Source organism: Arvicola amphibius, chromosome X (assembly GCF_903992535.2).
Source record: "Arvicola amphibius chromosome X, mArvAmp1.2, whole genome shotgun sequence".
Taxonomy (NCBI): Eukaryota; Metazoa; Chordata; class Mammalia; order Rodentia; family Cricetidae; genus Arvicola; species Arvicola amphibius.
This window is the reverse complement of record NC_052065.1, coordinates 69,814,410-69,833,751: the sequence shown is the minus strand read 5'-3', so window position 1 is coordinate 69,833,751 and position 19,342 is coordinate 69,814,410. Positions and strand designations below refer to the sequence as shown.

Below are 19,342 nucleotides of genomic sequence, written 5' to 3'. Positions count from 1 at the left end.
TTCAAGCACTATATTGAAGAGATAAGGAGAGAGTGGACAGCCTTGTCATGTTCCTGAATTTAGTGGGATGGCCTTGAGTTTCTCTCCATTTAATTTGATGTTAGCTGTCAGCTTGCTGTAAATACCCTTTATTATATTTAGGAATCACCTTTGTATCCCTAACCTCTCCAAGACCTTTATCATAAAGGGGTCCTGAATTTTGTCAAATGCTTTTTCACCATCTAATGAGATGACGATATGCTTTTTTTCCTTCAGTTTATTTATATGATGGATTACATTGATAGATTTTCGTATGTTGAACCAGCCCTGCATCTCTGGGATGAAGCCTACTTGATCGTAGTGGATAATTTTTCTAATGTAATCTTGGATTCGGTTTGCCAGTATTTTATTGAGAATTTTTGCGTCAATGTTCATGAGTGAGATTGGCCTGTAATTCTCTTTCTTGGTTGAGTCTTTGTGTGGTTTAGGTATCAGGGTAACTGTAGCTTCATAGAAGGAATTTGGCAGTGACTCTTGTGTTTCTATATTATGAAATACCTTAAGGAGTATAGGTATTAGGTCTTCTTGGAAGTTCTGGTAGAATTCCGCATTGAAACCATCTGGTCCTGGGCTCTTTTTGGTAGGGAGGTTTCTGATAACAGTTTCTAATTCTTTGCGACTAACAGGACGATTTAGAGCATTTACCTGGTCCTGGTTTAACTTTGGTATATGGTATTTATCTAAAAAACTGTCCATTTCTTTTACATTTTCCAATTTTGTGGCATACAGGCTTTTGTAGTAATATCTAATGATTCTCTGAATTTCCTCTGTGTCTGTGGTTATATCCCCCTTTTCATTTCTGATCTTATTAATTTGCGTGTTCTCCCTCTGCCGTTTGATTAGTTTGGCTAAGGGTTTGTCAATCTTGTTGATTTTCTCCAAGAACCAGCTTCTTGTTTCATCGATTCTTTGGTTTGTTTTCTGTGTTTTTATTTTGTTGATTTCTGCCCTCAGTTTGATTATTTCCAGTCTTCTACTTCTCCTAGGTGAGTCTGCTTCTTTTTTTCCAGAGTTTCAGGTGTGCTGTTAAGTCACCAATGAGTGCTTTCTCCGTTTTCTTTAAGTGGGCACTTCATGCTATGAACTTTCCTCTTAGCACTGCTTTCATTGTGTCTCAAAGGTTTGAGTATGTTGTGTCTTTGTTTTCATTAAATTCAGGAAAGACTTTAATTTCTTTCTTTATTTCTTCCTTGACCCAGGTGTGGTTCAGTAGTTGACTGTTCAGTTTCCATGAGTTTGTGGGCTTTCTGGGGATAGCTTTGTTGTTGATTTCTAATTTTAATCAATGGTGATCCGATAAGACACAGGTGGTTACTAATTTTTTTTTGTAACTGTGGAAGTTTGCTTTTTTACCAAGTATATTGTCAATTTTTGAAAAGGTTCTATGAGCCGCAGAGAAGAAGGTATATTCTTTCCTCTTTGGGTGGAATGTTCTATAGATGTCTGTTAATTCCATTTGGTTCATTACCTCCATTAAGTCTTTCAATTCTCTGTTAGGTTTCTGTCTGATTGACCTGTCCATTGGTGAGAGAGGAGTGTTGAAGTCTCCAACTATTAGTGTGTGTGGTTTGATGGCTGCCTTGAGTTCTAGAAGTGTTTCTTTTACATAAGTGGGAGCTTTTATATTAGGGGCATAGATATTCAGGATTGAAACTTCATTCTGAAGGATTTTTCCTGTTATGAGTATAAAGTGTCCCTTTCCATCTCTTCTGATTGATTTTAGTTTGAAGTCAACTTTGTTACAAATTAGTATGGCCACACCGGCTTGTTTCTTAGGTCCATTTGCTTGATAAACCTTTTCCCAACCCTTTACTCTGAGTAGGTGTCTGTCTTTGTGGTTGAGGTGTGTTTCTTGTAAACAGCAGAATGTTGGATCCTGTTTTCATATCCAATCTCTTAGTCTTTGTCTTTTTATAGGTGAATTGAGTCCATTGATATTAAGTGATATTAATGACCAGTGGTTGTTAACTCCGGTCTTTTTTTTTTTTTTTTTTTTTGTTGTAGAGTTTGTGTTTCCCTTCTTCTAGTTGTGCTGGTGAAGGGTCACTAGATGCCTGAGTTATTGTGGGCATTGTTGGACTCCTTGGTTTGTGATTTCCCTTCTATTTCTTTCTGCAAGGCTGGATTTGTGGCTACGTATTGTTTAAATCTGTTTTTGTCCTGGAATATCTTGTTTTCTCCATCGATCTTGAATGCAAGCTTTGCTGGTATAGTAGTCTAGGCTTGCATCCATGTTCCCTTAGTGTCTGTAGCACATCTATCCAAGCTCTTCTGGCTTCCATGGTTTCCATTGAGTAATCAGGTGTAATTCTGATAGGTTTCCCTTTATATGTTACTTGACCTTTTTTCCTTTGCAGCTCTTAATATCTGTTCTTTATTCTGTATGTTTTGTGTTTTGATTATTATATGGCGTGGGGATGCTTTCTTTTGATTCAGTCTATTTGGTGTTCTGTAGGCTTCTTGTACCTTCATAGGAACATCCTTCTTTAGGTTGGGGAAGTTTTCTTCTGTAATTTTGTTGAATATATTTTCTGGGCCTTTGAGTTGTAATTCTTCTCCTTCTTCTACCCCAATTATTCTTAGGTTTGGTCTTTTCATGGTGTCTCAGATTTCCTGGATGATTTATGTTAAGAGTTTGTTGGATTTGTTTTGTTCTTTAATCTGTGAATTTATTTCCTCTATAGTATCTTCAGAGTCTGAGATTCTTTCTTCCATCTCTTGTATTCAGTTGGAAATACTTGTCTCTGAAGTTTCTGTTCATTTACTCAGAGTTTCCATTTCCAGTCTTCCCTCAGATTTTGTTTTCTTTATTACCTCCATTTCTATTATCAGGTCTTGTACTGTTTCCCTTACCTGTTTGATTGCTTTTTCTTGTTTTTCTTGGGTATCTTTGAGAGATTTATTTATTTCGTCTACCTTTTTGTTTGTCATCTCCATTTCTTTATGGCAGTTTTTTACCTCCTTTTTAACGTCCTCTATTATTTTCATAAAGTACTGTTTAAGGTCGGTTTCTTCTATATCTTCTGGAGTAGGGTGTTCATTTCTTGTTGTTTCTTGTGTCTGGATTCTGGTGATGTCATGTTGCCTTTCATGTTGTTGGAGGAGTTCTTGCATTGGCGCCTGCCCATCTTCCTTCAAATGGAGCCAGGAAGTGCTTGGTGTCTTAGACCAATCTTTGCTGTAACTGAATCTGGTTGGATCTCCTCAGTGCCAGAGCAGGAGCTATTCCTTGCAGCACAATCTGAAGAAGCCTGCACCTCCTTGCAGGAATCCTCAGACCTGCCTGGAGGCCAGAGTCTGACCCCTTTGGGTTGATGGCCTTAGTATGGGAGCAGGACACCTGAATACACTAGGGAAGGCTTGGGAGAGGCAGGTTCATGAGAAACAAAGACAAGCCTGCAGCAAGAGTTGGGGGAGGGTATCTGTGCTCTCTTCCAGGGCAGGTTGCCCCAGGGCTGCACTCACTCACCAGTCCAGATGGAACTCCACTGCACAGAATCAGGGATTCCCGAATCCTTCCCTTTTGCCAAAGGGAGCTGTGAACTGTCCAGATGCCACTTCATACCACCTGACCTTGTCTTCACCATCCAAATGAGACTACGACCTTCTTCTCTCTTTTAATATGTGGTCACATCTGCAGAAAAAAATGCCATACCTTAGGGTTGGTACCCCAAGGCTATTGGCAAAATGAGTTCCCACAACACTTGTGGATCAAGACTTTTAAGTTTCAACATTTCTGTATACTTATAAATATTGAATGCATGAAAAATGAAAGTACTTTGAAAACTGAATCAGTGTAAAAAATGATCAAAAGAATTCTTCTTCTCTTTCAAATCTTTTATTTACATTCACCAACATGGACCATATTCCTTTATGTGGATCACAAATTGTTAATTGAATAAATCATTTCATATAAGTACATCAGTTGGTAGTTCTGGTTTAATTTACCCCTTAGGACCTTTTGCAGGTACATTTTAATCATTCCCTTTGTCCAAAAGGGTAAGGAACAGTTAACATTTTTGTCGTAGGAATTTCAGATAGCAGGCTAATAGGAAAACTCTTTTATTTTATGCTATTATGGGTTAATAGAAGTGTGGGGAAGGGGTGGGTAGATGGGGTGTGCACATCTGTGTTCACAGGTTCATGTGTGAACATACTGGGGATAGGGCCAGGAATCATCCTATATCTCTCTTCCACCCTATTTATTAAATCAGGGTCTCTCAGTCAAACCCAGATATTGTTGATATGCCTACTCTACTACTTCTAACTCCTAACTCTATGAGTTTTGTGTCTACTTAGTGGACTAAACCACTTATTGTTACCTCTGTTGAATAGATGTAGAGTCACCTACTGAAGAATGGGCAGTTTCTCAGGAAACACATCCCTGTAGAAAACCAAGTTATTCACACAAAGCATCCTACAACCCAATAACTCCTCATATAGGAATATGAATCCATAGGTATTTTATCTATCCATTCTGGAATTTTGTCTGTCTTAATCTAGGGCAGGTTTTATGTATGTAGTCACAACCACCGTGAATTCATATGTGCAACTGCCCTGTCATGTCTAATAAATTCTATTACACTGAATATGTTCAATACCTCCAGCTCTTACAATCTTTCCATCATTTCTTCTGCAATCATATCTGAGTCTTGGGAAGAGGAACAAGAGGAGTGTGTGATGTAGATGTCCCATTAAAGATAGCATTTCAAGTTTCTTTTTCTCTGCACCTTTGCAAGTTTTGGGTCTCTACATTAATCAACATCTAATACTGCATGTACAGTTTTCATTGATGAAGGCTCAGAGACACATAATACATGATTATAGAGAAGAAAACTCAAGAATCGGCTAGTGAGACAGTTTTGGTTAAGAACACTGGATGCTTTTCCAGAGGGTCCAGGGTTTGATTCTCTGCACCGACATGGTGACTCACGAACATTTTTAACTCTTGTTCCAAGGGAGCTAAGTCATCTGTCTTTTGTAAGTACTGGTGATATTTGGGATCTACACACATACAGTCAAGCAAAATATGCATACACATAGAATAAAATAATAAAAATAAAATTTATCTTACTAAACAGTTTGATACTATTGTTCACTTAGTAGAATAATAACATACTAATTATTACAATAACATATTAATAGCATAATAATTTCCTAGGGTCTATGACCTAGAAACCAAGGTTTTGGGACTCAGTTAAAGGTACTAGGAATAAGTTTTGTTTTGTGGCACAATCCTTAAATCTAATCAGAAAGTGGTCAGTTAGTCACATAACAATAATGTCTTTACAAGCAGAGGTATCTTGCCTGACAAATCGTTATTATACCTTGCATGGTTCACAGACAAATAAGATGCTTGTTAGCTTTTCCCCCGTGGTATTGTATACATAGCCTTATAGCATTATTACTTGCCAGCCAGTAGGGATGATGGTTCCAGGTCAGTACCAGTTATGTTTATCTATGTTTTATGACTTGTGAGGTAGAGTCATCAATAGTAGAGTCTTATCATTAAATTGTGGATAACAGAGACATATTGATAGTTTGTGACACCTCATTGATCAACAACTAGTGAAGATGTAGCCGATACCCCATACTGGGGTTTTATTTGACAGTCTATGGTGTCTTGGACAGGCATTATCTTCCCATTATATGGTAACTTTTCTTAACTTCATTTTATATTTGTATTTGGGTAAGTTTTAGGAAGTTTCTATAATACTAGATTTTTATATAGCCTTTTAGAGCTTTTTCAGATGAGTTTTTATAATGTTAGTTGTCCCTCTGCATTATCCATATTCCCTCATCTATCCTACTCTCCTACCCCAACCTTAATTAATCTTTCCTATTGCCCCTTTCCACTTCATACCACATATATTCTATCTCCATTCTTTTGAAGTGCCTCCAGTTGGCACATTCTAGCTTCCTGACATATATGGGAACTGTAATTTAAATATATGTAAGTAACGGTTCAAAACTACCATCCATATAGGAGAGACAACATGTAACATATATCTTTTTAAGGTTGGATTGCCTCACTCATGATTATTTCTGACTCTATTTGTTTACCTGAAAACTTTATAGTTTCACTTTTTTTGCAGCTGAACAATATTATATTGTGTATATGCACCACACTTTCATTATCCATTCATCAGTTCATAAACAACATCTAGGTTATTTCCATTTCCTGGCTATTGTGAACAGAACAAAAACAAACAGAAGCAAATATCCCTGTAGTAGGGTATAGAATACTTAAGGAATGTACTCCAGAGTAGTACTGCTGGCTTATATGATAGATCTATTTAACGATTTCTGAGGAACCTCCACACTGATGTCTGTAGGTGCTATACCAGCTTAGACTTCCACTAAGGGTGATGGAGTTTTCCCTTTCCCCCACACACATGCCAGTATTTGCTGCCTTTTTATATTTTAATCTTAGCTATTCTGACGGGAATAACATGAAATTTCAAAGTAATTTTAATATGCATGCTGTGAAGGCCAAGAAAGTTAACATTAAAAAAAAACTTCTCAGACATTTGTATTTCTTTTTGCTCTTTTTCTAAAAGTCTCTGTTTACTTCTATGTACCAGATTTTAACTGAGTTTTTTTCTTTCCTGGTGTTTAGATCCTTTCAGTTCTTTCCATATTCTATGCTTGGGTCATCTGTCAGATATACATATGTGTATGTATACAGCCAGAAAGAATTCCTTTCTCATGCTACAAGTTGTCTCTTCACTTGAATAATGATGTCTTTTTTTGTACAGAAGCTTTTCAGTTTCTTAACATCCATTTATCAGTTGATGACTTTAATTCCTGAACTACTTGTGTCCTATTCAGAAAGTCACTTTCTGTGTCTATGGGTTGAAGTGTTTTCCCCACTTTCTTGTCTAACTGATTCAGGCTAACAGGTGTTAGTTTGATGTCTTTGATTCATCTGAAGTTGAGTTTTGTACATGATGAGATATAAGGATCTAGTTTCATTCTTCTACATGTAATTATTTAATTTAACCTGCAGAATTTTTTGAAGATTTTGTCTTTTTCTCCCATGTGCATTTTGGATGTTCTTATGAAAAAAATGAGGCTTTCATAGTTGTGTAGGCTTATATTTGGGTCTCCAGTTCTATTCCATTAGTCAATGTGCCTGTTTTTATGCCAGTATCACAGTGCTTTTATTACTATAAATCTATAATATAACTTAAAATAATTGAGATAATGATACTTCCAGCAGGGGTTTGATTGTTTGGTATGGCAGCTGAGCCATATCCCCAGCCGTGCCAGCAGTGTTTCTATTGCTCAGTATTGTTATGGCTATTTTGGATCTTTTGTAATTCCATATGAATTTTAAGAATATTCTTTCTTTTTTTTTTTTTTTTTGGTTTTTCGAGACAGGGTTTCTCTGCAGCTTTAGAGCCTGTCCTGGAGCTAGCTCTTGTAGACCAGGCTGGTCTCGAACTCACAGAGATCCGCCTGCCTCTGCCTTCCAAGTGCTGGGATTAAAGGCGTGCGCCACCACAGCCTGGCCAATATTCTTTCATTTTGTCTAAATAATTGCATTGGACATTTTATGAGGATCACATTGAAATTATAGATTGCTTTTGAAAGTCTGGCTAGTTCACCAATAATATTCCTATCAATCTGTGTACATTAGAAGTCTTGGTATCTTTTAGAATCTTATTTCTTTAGTATTTCTTTGTTGTTGCTAGTGGTAAGCTTTTTGTTTGTTTGCTTGAGATAGGGTCTCTCTAAGTAGCTGTGACTGTTCTGGAACTCATTATATAGATTAGGCTGGTGTCAAACTCACAAAGGTCCACCTGCCTCTGTAGCCAAAGTACTAAGATTAAAGGCATGCAACACCATGCCTCACTTTCTCCAATAACCTAAAGATTTCATTGTTCAAATATTTCATTTCCTTTGTATATTTGTTCCAAGATATTTTTAAAGGCTACAGTGAATGGGATTGCTTGCATGATTGATTCCTTGCTACATTTATAAGTGGTATAGGGGGCATTTTATAGATCGGGAATTTTTAAAGGTTGTTTCTATTTCCTTGGTTGTTATGGGTCTCTAAATTAGTTCATTTTGGTTAAAATTTGGTAGATCATATATATCTAAACATTTATCCATTTCCTTTGTTTTTTTTCTATTCAGTGAAGTATAAAATTCTTTAAAGTCTTTATTAATCATGAGAATTCTGTAAAATTCTCAGAACTTCCTTAGTGTCTGTTTTAAAATCTCCCTTCTCATCTCTAATGTTATTAATTAGAATGTTATTTCTATTCCTTTCTGTTCATTTTGTTAAAGTTTTGCCAATTTTGTTAGTCTTTTAAAGAAACAATTCTTCATTTAATTTCTGTTTTTATTGTATTATCTCATTCCTTTTACTTGGAAAATTGTTTATTTTTGTTTTTCAAAGGCCTTTAGATATACCACTAAGTCCTTAAGTTTTCAATTTGAGAGCTATTTAGTCATTTTATGTTGGAAATTAACACTGTAATCTTTCTTATGACTGTCTTCACTGTGTTCTATAGGCTTTGTTACATTGTGTTTTCCTTTTCATTCAATTATAGGAATTCTTAAATTTCCTTATTGGCTTCTTCTTTGACCCAACTGTCACTTGGTAGGGCATTGTTTAGTAGTCCCAAGTTTGTGTATTTTTCATTGCTTCTATTGAAATTGATATTTTGATTATTACATTGTGATCTAATAGAATGCAGCATTTCATTTTAGTTTTCCTATATTTTTAGACATAGTGTCAAAATTTTTGGCAATATTTTTTTGCTTATTAAAATTATGGTCAGCCGGGCGGTGGTGGCGCACGCCTTTAATCCCAGCACTCGGGAGGCAGAGGCAGGCGGATCTCTGTGAGTTCGAGACCAGCCTGGTCTACAAGAGCTAGCTCCAGGACAGGCTCTAAAGCCGCAGAGAAACCCTGTCTCGAAAAAACAAAAAACAAAAAAAAATAAAAATAAAAAAATAAAATTATGGTCAGTTTGGCTGGTCAAAAGAATGTATATTGTTTAAAACTATAATATTTACTTTTTATCAGCACTGATTAAAATTACATTTGTTAGTTCTTTTTAAACAACCCATTATTGTTATTCTTAAAAAGTAACAGCAATAAAATGACTCCTGATAACATATTGCTATACCCAGAGATTAGTTCCTCCCTCAACCCTCAACAAAGAAGTATCTTCTTGAAGTACATGGAAATTAACACAGTGACCCAAAACTGAACAATATGCAAAGATTGATAGACTTTGGCGCATTCCATCTTAGATAGAATGTTTTCACCAAACCCCTCTTCTCAAGGTTCAAGTTTAGGTAGATGGCTGTTCAGCCCATTTGATTAAGGATATCCTTGAATTCCAGTGTTTCTCTGTTGACAGAGGTTTCTGTCCCACGTGGTCTTGCAGTCATTCAGTCCCAAAAAACACACAGAGGTCTACATTAATTATAAACTTGTTAATAAGGCTTTCTTATTAGCTAACTCTTATATTGTACATTAACCCATCAGTTTTGTCTACGTTAGCCATGTGGCTTGGTTCATTTTATTAAACCAGTACAACTGACAAAACTTTACAGGGTATAAGACCATTGTCCCAAAGCATTTCTCTGTAGGTGATATGTTTATTGGTGAGAGTACAACAATGAAGTCACTAACTGATAATGCTTAATCTAATATATGGTTTTATATTTAATTCTAATAACATTTATTTTTATGCAATTAGGTGTAATTGTGTTTGGTATATGTATTTACCTAGAATTAAAGTATTCTTTGGGTAAATAATTCCTTTAATTTGAATAATGTTACACTCCTTATCTCTTTTGAGTAGTTTTGTTAGGTGTTAGAATATATGTATGCTTGATTTTTAGATCATTCATTCAGAATACATCTGTGATTCTGGTTATTCTGCTTATATTTTTGAAAAGATAGTGTCATCCAGGAAGGGAGAGCCATGTATTAAGAAGACCTCTATAAGACTGACCTGTAAGCAAGTGTGTGGGGGCATCTTTTTGTTAATAACTGATGTGAAAAGGCACAGGCTACTGTGGGTGGTACCAGAACTGGGCATGTGGTTCTATGTTTGTATAAGAAAACAACCTGAGCAAGCGGAGGGGGCTGAACAAACAATTGAGAAGTTATGGGGACCTCTGAGTGCCAGTCTCAGTGTCCCCTTCAGGGCTCAGAAGAAGACTTACATCAAACTAGGGACTTAATCTGAAGGCAAAGTGAAATCTCCACTTTGTACTTTTCTCCATTAGTTTCTTTATTCTTCTCCTGATGTTCTTCTATTATGGCTTCACAAGTGATCTCCTGTAATAACCAGTTGATTTACCAAAGGTGGTAGGCCCAGCACTTTGAAAATCTGGGTTTATCTCCATCAGAATGCATTAGTTCTGTTGGATTAGTCTTCTGCTCTATCAGCTGAAATCTCACTGCAAGATTCCTATGGACCACAGCAAGAATTAATTTCCATGGTCTCTGTTTCAGTTCCTAACTCCAGGTTTCTACCTTGAGCTACTGCTCTGACTTCTTTTCTTTCTTGACTGTAAGCTATGTAATGCAAACAAACAACAACAACAACAACATCCAAAAACTCTTCATGTCCCAAATTAGTTTAGTCAGTATTTTATAAGAGTGATTCATAAGCCTAGATAGAACAGGATTTTTTTCCAGGATTATGGGATTTTGCTGTGAGAGAGATAAATATACTGTTTGAGAGTATTATAGAAGTGTTTAGAACATTGGTTTGGAAAAAAACATTAAGGGCTCAAAGTTTAATGCACTGTTCTGTGGTAGCTTGGAATATATATATATATATATATATATATATATATATATATATATATATATATATAATGTAGGCTAGATTTATGTAGTTTCAAGATGAAAGGAAGACTATTAGGGCTGTTTGTGTGATTTATGAGAATTGAAAATCTGGGTTTTACTCTGCCTTTCATCCATCTCAACTATCCCATTCCCTCAAGCTCTCTCCAACCGTCCCCTTCTCTCCTCTTCTCCTTCTCCCCTTCCTTCTACCCCTGCCCCAGGATTCCCAAATTTTTTCATGCGATCTTGTCTGCTTCCAATTCCAGGTGGATCTATATATGTTTTTCTTTGGGTTTACTTTATTACGTAGCTTCTCTAGGATCATGAACTATCTTTTTTTTTTTTGACTTACAAAAGGTGATTTATTGGTTTTGTGGAGCTACTGAATCAGGGTCACTGAGAGATTCTACAGTAGATGTGATTGTAAAAGATGCCAAAAGACAAAACTCAGGTCAGGGGAGAATTCCAAGGTTATTTGAGCTGTGAGTGGGGACAGCCTCATGTCCAAGAGAACAGCAAGATGGAGGGCACTTGGGAAAGACAAAGAACATGATGAATTGCACACCACTTCTGCCCTGGAGAGGATCACACACCTTCCTCTCCAGGGTGTGGCTCATAAGGGCCCTGGGTGTCTGGAGGAGCCACCTGATCGCAGGCCTTGAATGATGAAGATGGTGCCCACCACGATGCCCACGATGCCCACGGACAACCCCAGGGCACAGACCACAGTCTCCGTCAGCTCTGACATGGGGGCTGGAATCTCAGGTTCCCAGTGTTGCAGCGCCGGCTCCTCCAGGCCCCAGTGCTCCACCTTGCAGTCATAGACGTCATCGTCAGAAGGGACGAAGGTGAGGTAAGACATCTTGTGGAAGGAATGGTCACTCTTGGAGAGGAAGCTGGTCTCATAAACAGTCTCTGTGACTGACTTGCTGTTTCTCAACCATGTGATGTTGACCACAGGAGGAAAGATGTTGTCCACAAAGCAGACAAGGATGTTGGGCTGACCCAGCAGCACAGGAGACTTGGGGAACACGGTCACCTCAGGAACCTCGTTGAACTATCTTGATTGAGGGAGCTATTTTGGGATTAGCAAGAAACCTGGCTCTAGAAAATTTCTCAGGAATCTACAAGGATGACCTCAGCTAAGAGCCTAAGCAATAGAGAGGGTGCCTGAATTGGCTTTGCCCTGTAGTCAGACTGATAATTATCTTAAATATCACCATAAAACCTTTGTCAAACAACAGATGGAAACAGAGAGACCCATGTCAGAACACTGGACTGAGCCCTCAAGGTCCAGTTGAAGAGTGGAAGGAGAGAGAGAATGAGCAAGAAAGTGAAGACCATGAGGGGTTCACCCACTGAGACAATGTGCTTGAGCTAATGGGAGCTCATTAACTCCAACTGGACTGGGAATGAATGAGCATGGGATCAAACTAGTCCCTCTGAATGTGGTTGACAGTTGGGGCAGACTGAGGGTCAGTGACAATGGTACTGGGATTTGTCTTTACTGCATGTACTGGCTTTTTGGGATCCTATTCTCTTTGGATGTATACCTTGCTCAACCTGAATGTAGTGGGGAGGGCCTTCGACTTTCCACAGGGCAGGGTGCCTTGCCTTCTCTTTAGATTGAAGGGGAGTTAAATCAAGCAACTCCATGATCAAGATAAAGAAAGTAAACCACAGGGAATAAATAATTCTTGTAATTCATGGATTTACAGGTTAGTTAAGCTTCTTTAAAGGAATGATTATGTACACAAATACTTCAAATATTCTGCTGTTAAGAGAGGGCCAATTATTTTGCAAAAATATCTTTCATCTTAATCCCCCCCACACACAAACACATGACAAAACCACATATACACAAGCACATGTACTCTTTCTTTCTCTCTCCTTCCCTCTCTCTCTCCTTCCCTCCCTCCCTCTCTCTCTCTCTCTCTCTCTCTCTCTCTCTCTCTCTCTCTCTCACACACACACACACACACACACACACAAATGAAGTCTAGCATTGAATTAAAACACTAGTAATACAGGAACCTGGAGAAAATATTCAGCTATTAATAGCACTTGCTCATCTAGCAACAGACTCAAGATCAGTTCCTATCACCTGTATCATGCCCATCACACCCTGTATAGCTATAAATATGAAGGTATCTGATACCAACTTATTATTGTCGTGGGGCACCATCTTCTTCTTGGAAACTTGAAAAATTACTGCAGGAAAATTTATTGTCCATTGTGGAAAACTTAAATGGTGTGATATGAGCCATTATGTGGCTTCTGGCAATTGAACCCCCAAAGTCATCCCATTTCAACCCTGACTAATAAATTTAGCAGAGATGATAGAAAACAATAAAAGATGTATTTTAATTATTTAATCTTGTAAAAACTGAGATGTTACTTAGGCTTCTTTGATTCTTTCAGTAGCATTTAATTTAGTGTTTTAAGATACTTAATGCTTCCTGTCTCATACTTGTATATCTAAAAATTTCTTTTTGTAAATATTTAGAGAATAATTAAAATTCCTTTAAATATGTCACTCTTTGCTGCCTAAGTTGTCTTGATGCTAATTTACAATAGGAAAAGAACATGTATAATGTTGATAGTCATATTGTGTAAGGTACCCAATAAAAATCCCCTTAGCTACACCCCCCAAAAAAAGATTGGAGGGGAGTGTGGGAAGGATGTGTGGAGGAAGTGGGAGGGAAGTGGGAGTAGGGGAGGAAGTGGGAATTTATATTGGTATTTTTTAAAGTAATAAAATAATATAAAAAAAGAAAATCTGGGTTTTAGTTAGCTGAGGCTAAAGCAATAACTAGGATTAACAATAGACTAGCATTACTAAACAAAACCTCTGGTTTACTGGGTTGATTAATGATAGTGATCCAGGACTGAGAAATCAGCTGCCATTAATAAGAGATTGCCATCATTAACATGAATTTTCTTTGCGGTCCTCATATAGAAACTATGATCCAGTATAGGGGGTGCAGGTGGCAAGGCTGTATGTAAAGTTGGGATATGAACTTGGTAATGTGTGAGAGTCTCCTACATGGTACTGAGTTTGAAGGTAATAAGAGGTCATGAAATGTGGCTCAGGCTAGGAACTGTCTGTCAAGAATATAGTCTGCTAGAAGAAATGGCAGTTGAGGTTATTGGTAAAAGTGCAGACTCAGTTGCAATGGAGATCCCAGGATACTGGAGGTACCATTATTATGGGACAACTGGCAAGTAGAGTAACAGATGTGGAGTAAGCCTATCAGCAGAGCTCTGTGTGCTGAAGATGGCAGAGCTGGAAAAGTGCAGCTCCTAAGCTCTTTGGAGTCCAGTATATAGAGAGTGAATCCAAATAGCCTGTAAGATATGACGTACATGGGTGGATGTTGGTTGTGCATTGATTTGATTGCTACTGTATCCTGGATCTTCCTTCGTGGAACAAGAAGTATGCAATTTTATTTTACAGAAGACCACAGTTTAAGATTTTGTACTTTTAAAGAAACTGTGGATAGGTTAAATTGCTGAACGTTTCAAAGACTGTGTGATTTTTAGTTATTCTGTGCTTTTTCTTGTGACATTAACAGGAGAATTTAGGGAAAAGCAAAAAGTGAAACATTAGAATTTAATAGTGATACATTTTGTGTAAAATTGACAAGGAATCAATTGTTGTGGTTAGTTTTCTGCCAACTTGAGAGAAAGTAGAGTAATCAAAGAAGTGGAAAGGCAACTGAGAAAATGTCTCCATCAGATTGACCTGTAAATTACTCTGTGGGTTTCTACCTCCTGGGGTGGGGAACAGCACTATTCCAGGGTAGGTGATCCTTGTTTGTATTAGAAAACAAACTGAACAAGACAGGGAAGCAAGCAGGGCAGAATTCCTCCATGGTCTTTGCTTCAATACTTGACTCCAGTTCCTTACCTTGAGTTCAAGTTCTGATAACTCTCAATGATCAGCTCTGATTGAAACAAGTAAGTCAAATAAGTCCATTCTTTAGCAAGACCTTTTGACATTATGTTCACCACAGCAAGTCAAAGCAAATTAAGGCACCAACCTTTCCCGCTTAGGTCATTAAGTCATGTTTATCATTGTTTCTGAAGATGTTAGTGATCACCAGCAAAATATGGTAGTTTGCATCTTCTTATTGTGGAAAAAACATTGATAGCAAGAATTATTAACTAACAGTAATTATTAATTTCTGCCACTTTATTGTTTTAATGGTATTGTCTTAATTCTCTTTTAATGAGATATTTTGGAATTGTTAAGTGATCCATACAGGTGCATTCACCTTCCTCTTCAGATTGAAATATTCCTTCCAGTACTACTTGAGGAACTGGCTTATGAAACCTTAAAGAGGTAGAGTCTCACTGGAAAAACTGTTTCACCGAGGATAAGCTTTGAGAGTTCATAGCCTCAGTTCACTTCCAGTTTACTCTCTCTGCTTTGTTTGTGGTTGGAGATGTGATCTTTCAGGTTTTCTGCTTTGACTGCCTGCTGTCATACTTCCCTCCCCATTATAGAATCTAACCTTCTGGGACTAGAAACCAAATAAACTATTTTGTCCACAAGTCACTTTTGATTGTAATGTTTTGTCACAACAACAAAAATAACAATATTTTAGGTAGTACTGGAGAGTGTGACTGAAGCTATGAGAACTTACCATGATATTTTTTCCAGGGGAATGTGAAAGACTTGAAATTGAGATGCTACAGGTAGACCTTACTTAATGCATTTATAAAATGGTCCTGAAAGACTGTAGTACTTAGGATAGTGCTTATGGTGGAGGCCCAGCTTGTTAGTTTTTAGAGAAAAACAAGTGTTCTGTTAACAACATCCTAAAATCCATGTGTGTGATAGTTTGGTAAAGCGTCAGTATCCTTTCTTCCCAAGTCCTGAGAAGTTACATGAAGTAGAGTAAAAAAAGTAACAGTAAAGTAACTAATATATGTTAAATCCCAATGGAAACTTTGCCTTTGCCTTGGTTAGAAAGCAATCTGACATCTCTTTCAAGCAGTGTTTTTGGATATTCCTTCTATTTGAGCTTAAGATGGCTAAAGTTGAAGCTTTCCTTCCAGTTAACATTTTTGACTGCATATTCACAGCAGTTGCCTCACTCTCATTTCTGTGAAGGAGCCCAAAGTCCTGTCTATTGATCTTATAAACACATTACACAAAATGCTACCATAAATGTCACAAGTAACAAAAGTGTGATTTTTTTAACCCATCAACAATAAACACCATGATTGTCTTGTGCGGTGATCTATATCTTGGTTTTGTTGACAGTAATGATTCTATAGTTCTATTTTTAGTACCTGTGATATTTATTGGTAAAGAGAGGTTCAAAACTTTCCCATCAAAGAAAATTTATAGAAGTCCCATGGTATCAAGGATGAAAGAACCTCTTATGTAACACCTTCAAAAAGTATGCAACCATAAGATATTGTCATTTAAACTATTGGTGGGTTTACACAGCTTTATTGAATACAAAGTGTTTTATTCATTCCTTTCCCATTTCATAATGAACATCATTTGTTAGGACTTAAAGAATGGATTAATTTATGTGGCATACTCTCATATTTGATTTTGACTGTATTACGTGAAGCTAGAAGAGACTTATTTAGTTATTTTACAAAGTTTTTGATAGCTACTTTGGCTAAAACCACTGAATTACAATTTGTTAAGAAAAATTTGATGTAAAATAGAAACTCTTGGTGACAGTGACATGAGTCACAAACATTGTAATATGTCAGATTTAGAAGATAATAGCTTTCTAAACTTATTAAGAGAATGCCCAGAATAGTTTTCATGGATGTTGTCTTCTGGCTGCTCAGAATTCTTCAAGCTCATGCTATTTTGCTCATATTGTCAGTTTCCCAAGCCAATGTAGTCATTATAGTCAACATAGTGAAATAGAAAACAAATCTAAAATTCTAACATCTGTTCAAATGAGAGCCGGATAATTATTGTATTAAAACAATTAATTGTTTGATGATGAAAGAGTGTCTACTCAACATTAGAGAATCAGTGTATTGTATATATCCAAGGAATTCACTGCTTGTGTCATAGGTTTGTGTATATTGAATAAGTGATAAAATAGCAATTTATAACATTTCAAAGTTTTACAATGTGCAAAATGAGTACCTTTGTTGGGTACCTATTTTCTTCTCCTGTAGGAGGGTATAAGAAGCCTTTTAAAATCTCAGAAATTGTAGGAAAATTAAGGGGCTTTGGAAGCTCAAGAAGAAACTTATAAAAATCAAAAGACACCTCTCTCAGTGAGTATATATAAACAGTAACTCTAACACTGTATTCTTTATCATAAGTCATCACTACTTCTGGATAGAACCTTATGGTGATACAGTTGTTTTTGAGCAGCCCATGCTTCCAAAAATAATCACAATAGACTCATTAGATCACCAAAATAAATTTGATTAGAAACAGTTCTTTGGTATTTCATTCATGCACTGTGTGGTTGAATAATTTTTTTTTATTTATCTTCCCTGGAAATGTCATGCAACAGACAAGAAATTTTGTGAATCTTTTAGAAATTTTTGCAGTAATTCATTTTTTAATTTATTAGTTTTTTTTTAAAAATACCAATTCAAGTTCCCACTTTCTTCCCTCCACACACCCTCCCACTCCACCCCCATCTAATTCTCAGAGAGGGTAAGGCTCATTGCCTTCTTAAAGGTCCAAAGCCCTCCTTGCTATATCTAGGCTGAGTAAGGTATCCATCCAAAGAGAATAGGATCTTAAAAAGACAGTACATGAGTACATGCAGTGGGAATAAATTTTGGTTCCACTGCCAGTGTCCCCAGTCAGCACTAGCCATTTAACTTTCAACCCCATTCAGAGGAACTAATTTGGACCTATGTATGTTCCTTCCCAGTCCTGCTGGAGTTGGTAAGCTCCCATTAGCTCAGACAAACTGTTTCATTGGGTGAGCCCACCATGGTCTTGACCTCCTCGCTCATATTTTCATTCCTATCACTCTTCACCTGGACTTTGAAAGCTCAGTGAAGGACTCGGATGTCGGTCTCTGCCTCTGCCTCAATGTTGCTGGATGAAGGTTCTATGGTGATATTTAATATCAGTCTGACAAGGCAAGTCAAGATTGGGCCACCTCTCCTCTATTGCCCAGGGTCCTAGGTGGGTTCATCCTTTCTCTAGAGCTAGGTTTCTGCTAACCCTGTAATGGCTCGCTCAATCAAGATATGGCTCCCCTTCCTCTCATCTCTGTCCTTCCTCCAGCTCGACCCTTCCATTCCCTCAAGTTATCTTCTCCTTTCCCCCTCTCCTTTCCTCTTCTCCTTCTACCCTCCTCTCTCCCCCCACCCCCATGCTCCTAAACCTGACAGTCAATCCTGCCCATTTCCAATTTCCGGGGGGGGGTGTCTCTCTATATTTTTTCTTTGGGTTCCACCCTATTACTTAGCTTCTCTAGGATCATGGACTATAGGCTCAATATTCTTTTTTTATTGCTAATATCCACTTATGAGTGAGTACATGGCATATTCATCATTTTGGGTCTGGGTATTCTCACTCAGGATAGTGTTTTCTAATTCTCTCCATTTACATGCAAAATTCAAGATGTCATTTATTTTACCACTGACCAGTACTCTAATGTGTAAAATGCCACATTTTCTTTATCCATTCTTTGGTTGAGGGGCATCTAGGTTATTGCCAGGTTCTGGCTATTACAAATAATGTTGCTATAAACATAATTAAACAAATGATTTTGTAGTATGATTGAGCAACTTTTGGGTATATGCCAAAGGTGGTATTGTTGGGTCCTGAGGTAGGTTGATTTCCAATTTTCTGAGAAACTGCCATACTGATTTCCAAAGTGGTTGCACAAGTTTGCATTCCCACCAGCAATGGATGAGTGTTCTCCTTACTCCACATCCTCTCCAGCATAAGCTACCATTAATGTTTTGGATCTTAGCCATTCTGACAGGTGCAATATGGTATCTCAGAATTGTTTTGATTTGCATTTCACTGATAACTAAGGATATTATACATTTCCTTAAGCATCTTTTGACCATTTGGGATTTTTCTGTTAAAAATTCTGTTTTGTTCAGTACCCCATTTTTAAAATTATGTCATTTAGAATTTTAATGTCTAATTTCTTGACTTCTTTATAAATTTTGGAAATCAGTCCTTTGCCAGATTGTGAAGATCTTTTCCCATTCAGTAGGCTGGCTGTTTATCTTATTGACTGTGTCCTTTGCTTTACAGAAGATTCTCAGTTTCAGGAGGTCCCATTTATTTATTGTTACTCTCAATGTCTTGTGCTACTGGGGTTATATTTAGGAAGTAGTCTCCTGTGCCCATGCATTGAAGGCTACTCCCACTTTCTCTTCTATCAGGTTCAGTGTGGTCAGATTTATATTGAGATCTTTAATCCATTTTGACTTGAGTTTGAGTTTGGTGCATGGCGATAGATATGGACCTATTTTCATTCTTCTACATGTTGACCTCCAGTTATT

The 19,342-nt window shown here is 37.3% G+C and overlaps 1 protein-coding gene across 1 annotated transcript; it reads right to left on the bottom strand.

The window, feature by feature from the left end:
* Positions 1 to 11,204: 11,204 nt before the first annotated feature.
* Positions 11,205 to 12,520, bottom strand: LOC119804328 (H-2 class II histocompatibility antigen, A-R alpha chain-like). The gene is made up of 2 exons (XM_042054334.1): positions 12,479 to 12,520; positions 11,205 to 11,921 (listed from the first exon to the last, which is right to left on the bottom strand). Exons 1-2 carry the CDS (start codon positions 12,518 to 12,520, stop codon positions 11,478 to 11,480), a joined length of 486 nt encoding a protein of 161 aa, XP_041910268.1. The 3' UTR covers positions 11,205 to 11,477.
* Between the last annotated feature and the right edge of the window lie 6,822 nt (positions 12,521 to 19,342).

Coding starts and splice junctions, on each gene's coding strand:
- LOC119804328 (XM_042054334.1), bottom strand. CDS start 12,520: ATGGAGTTGCTTGATTTAACTCCCCTTCAATCTAAAGAGAAG. Junction 11,922..12,478: donor CCCTTCAATCTAAAGAGAAG/GCAAGGCACCCT, acceptor CAATCAAGATAG/TTCAACGAGGTTCCTGAGGT.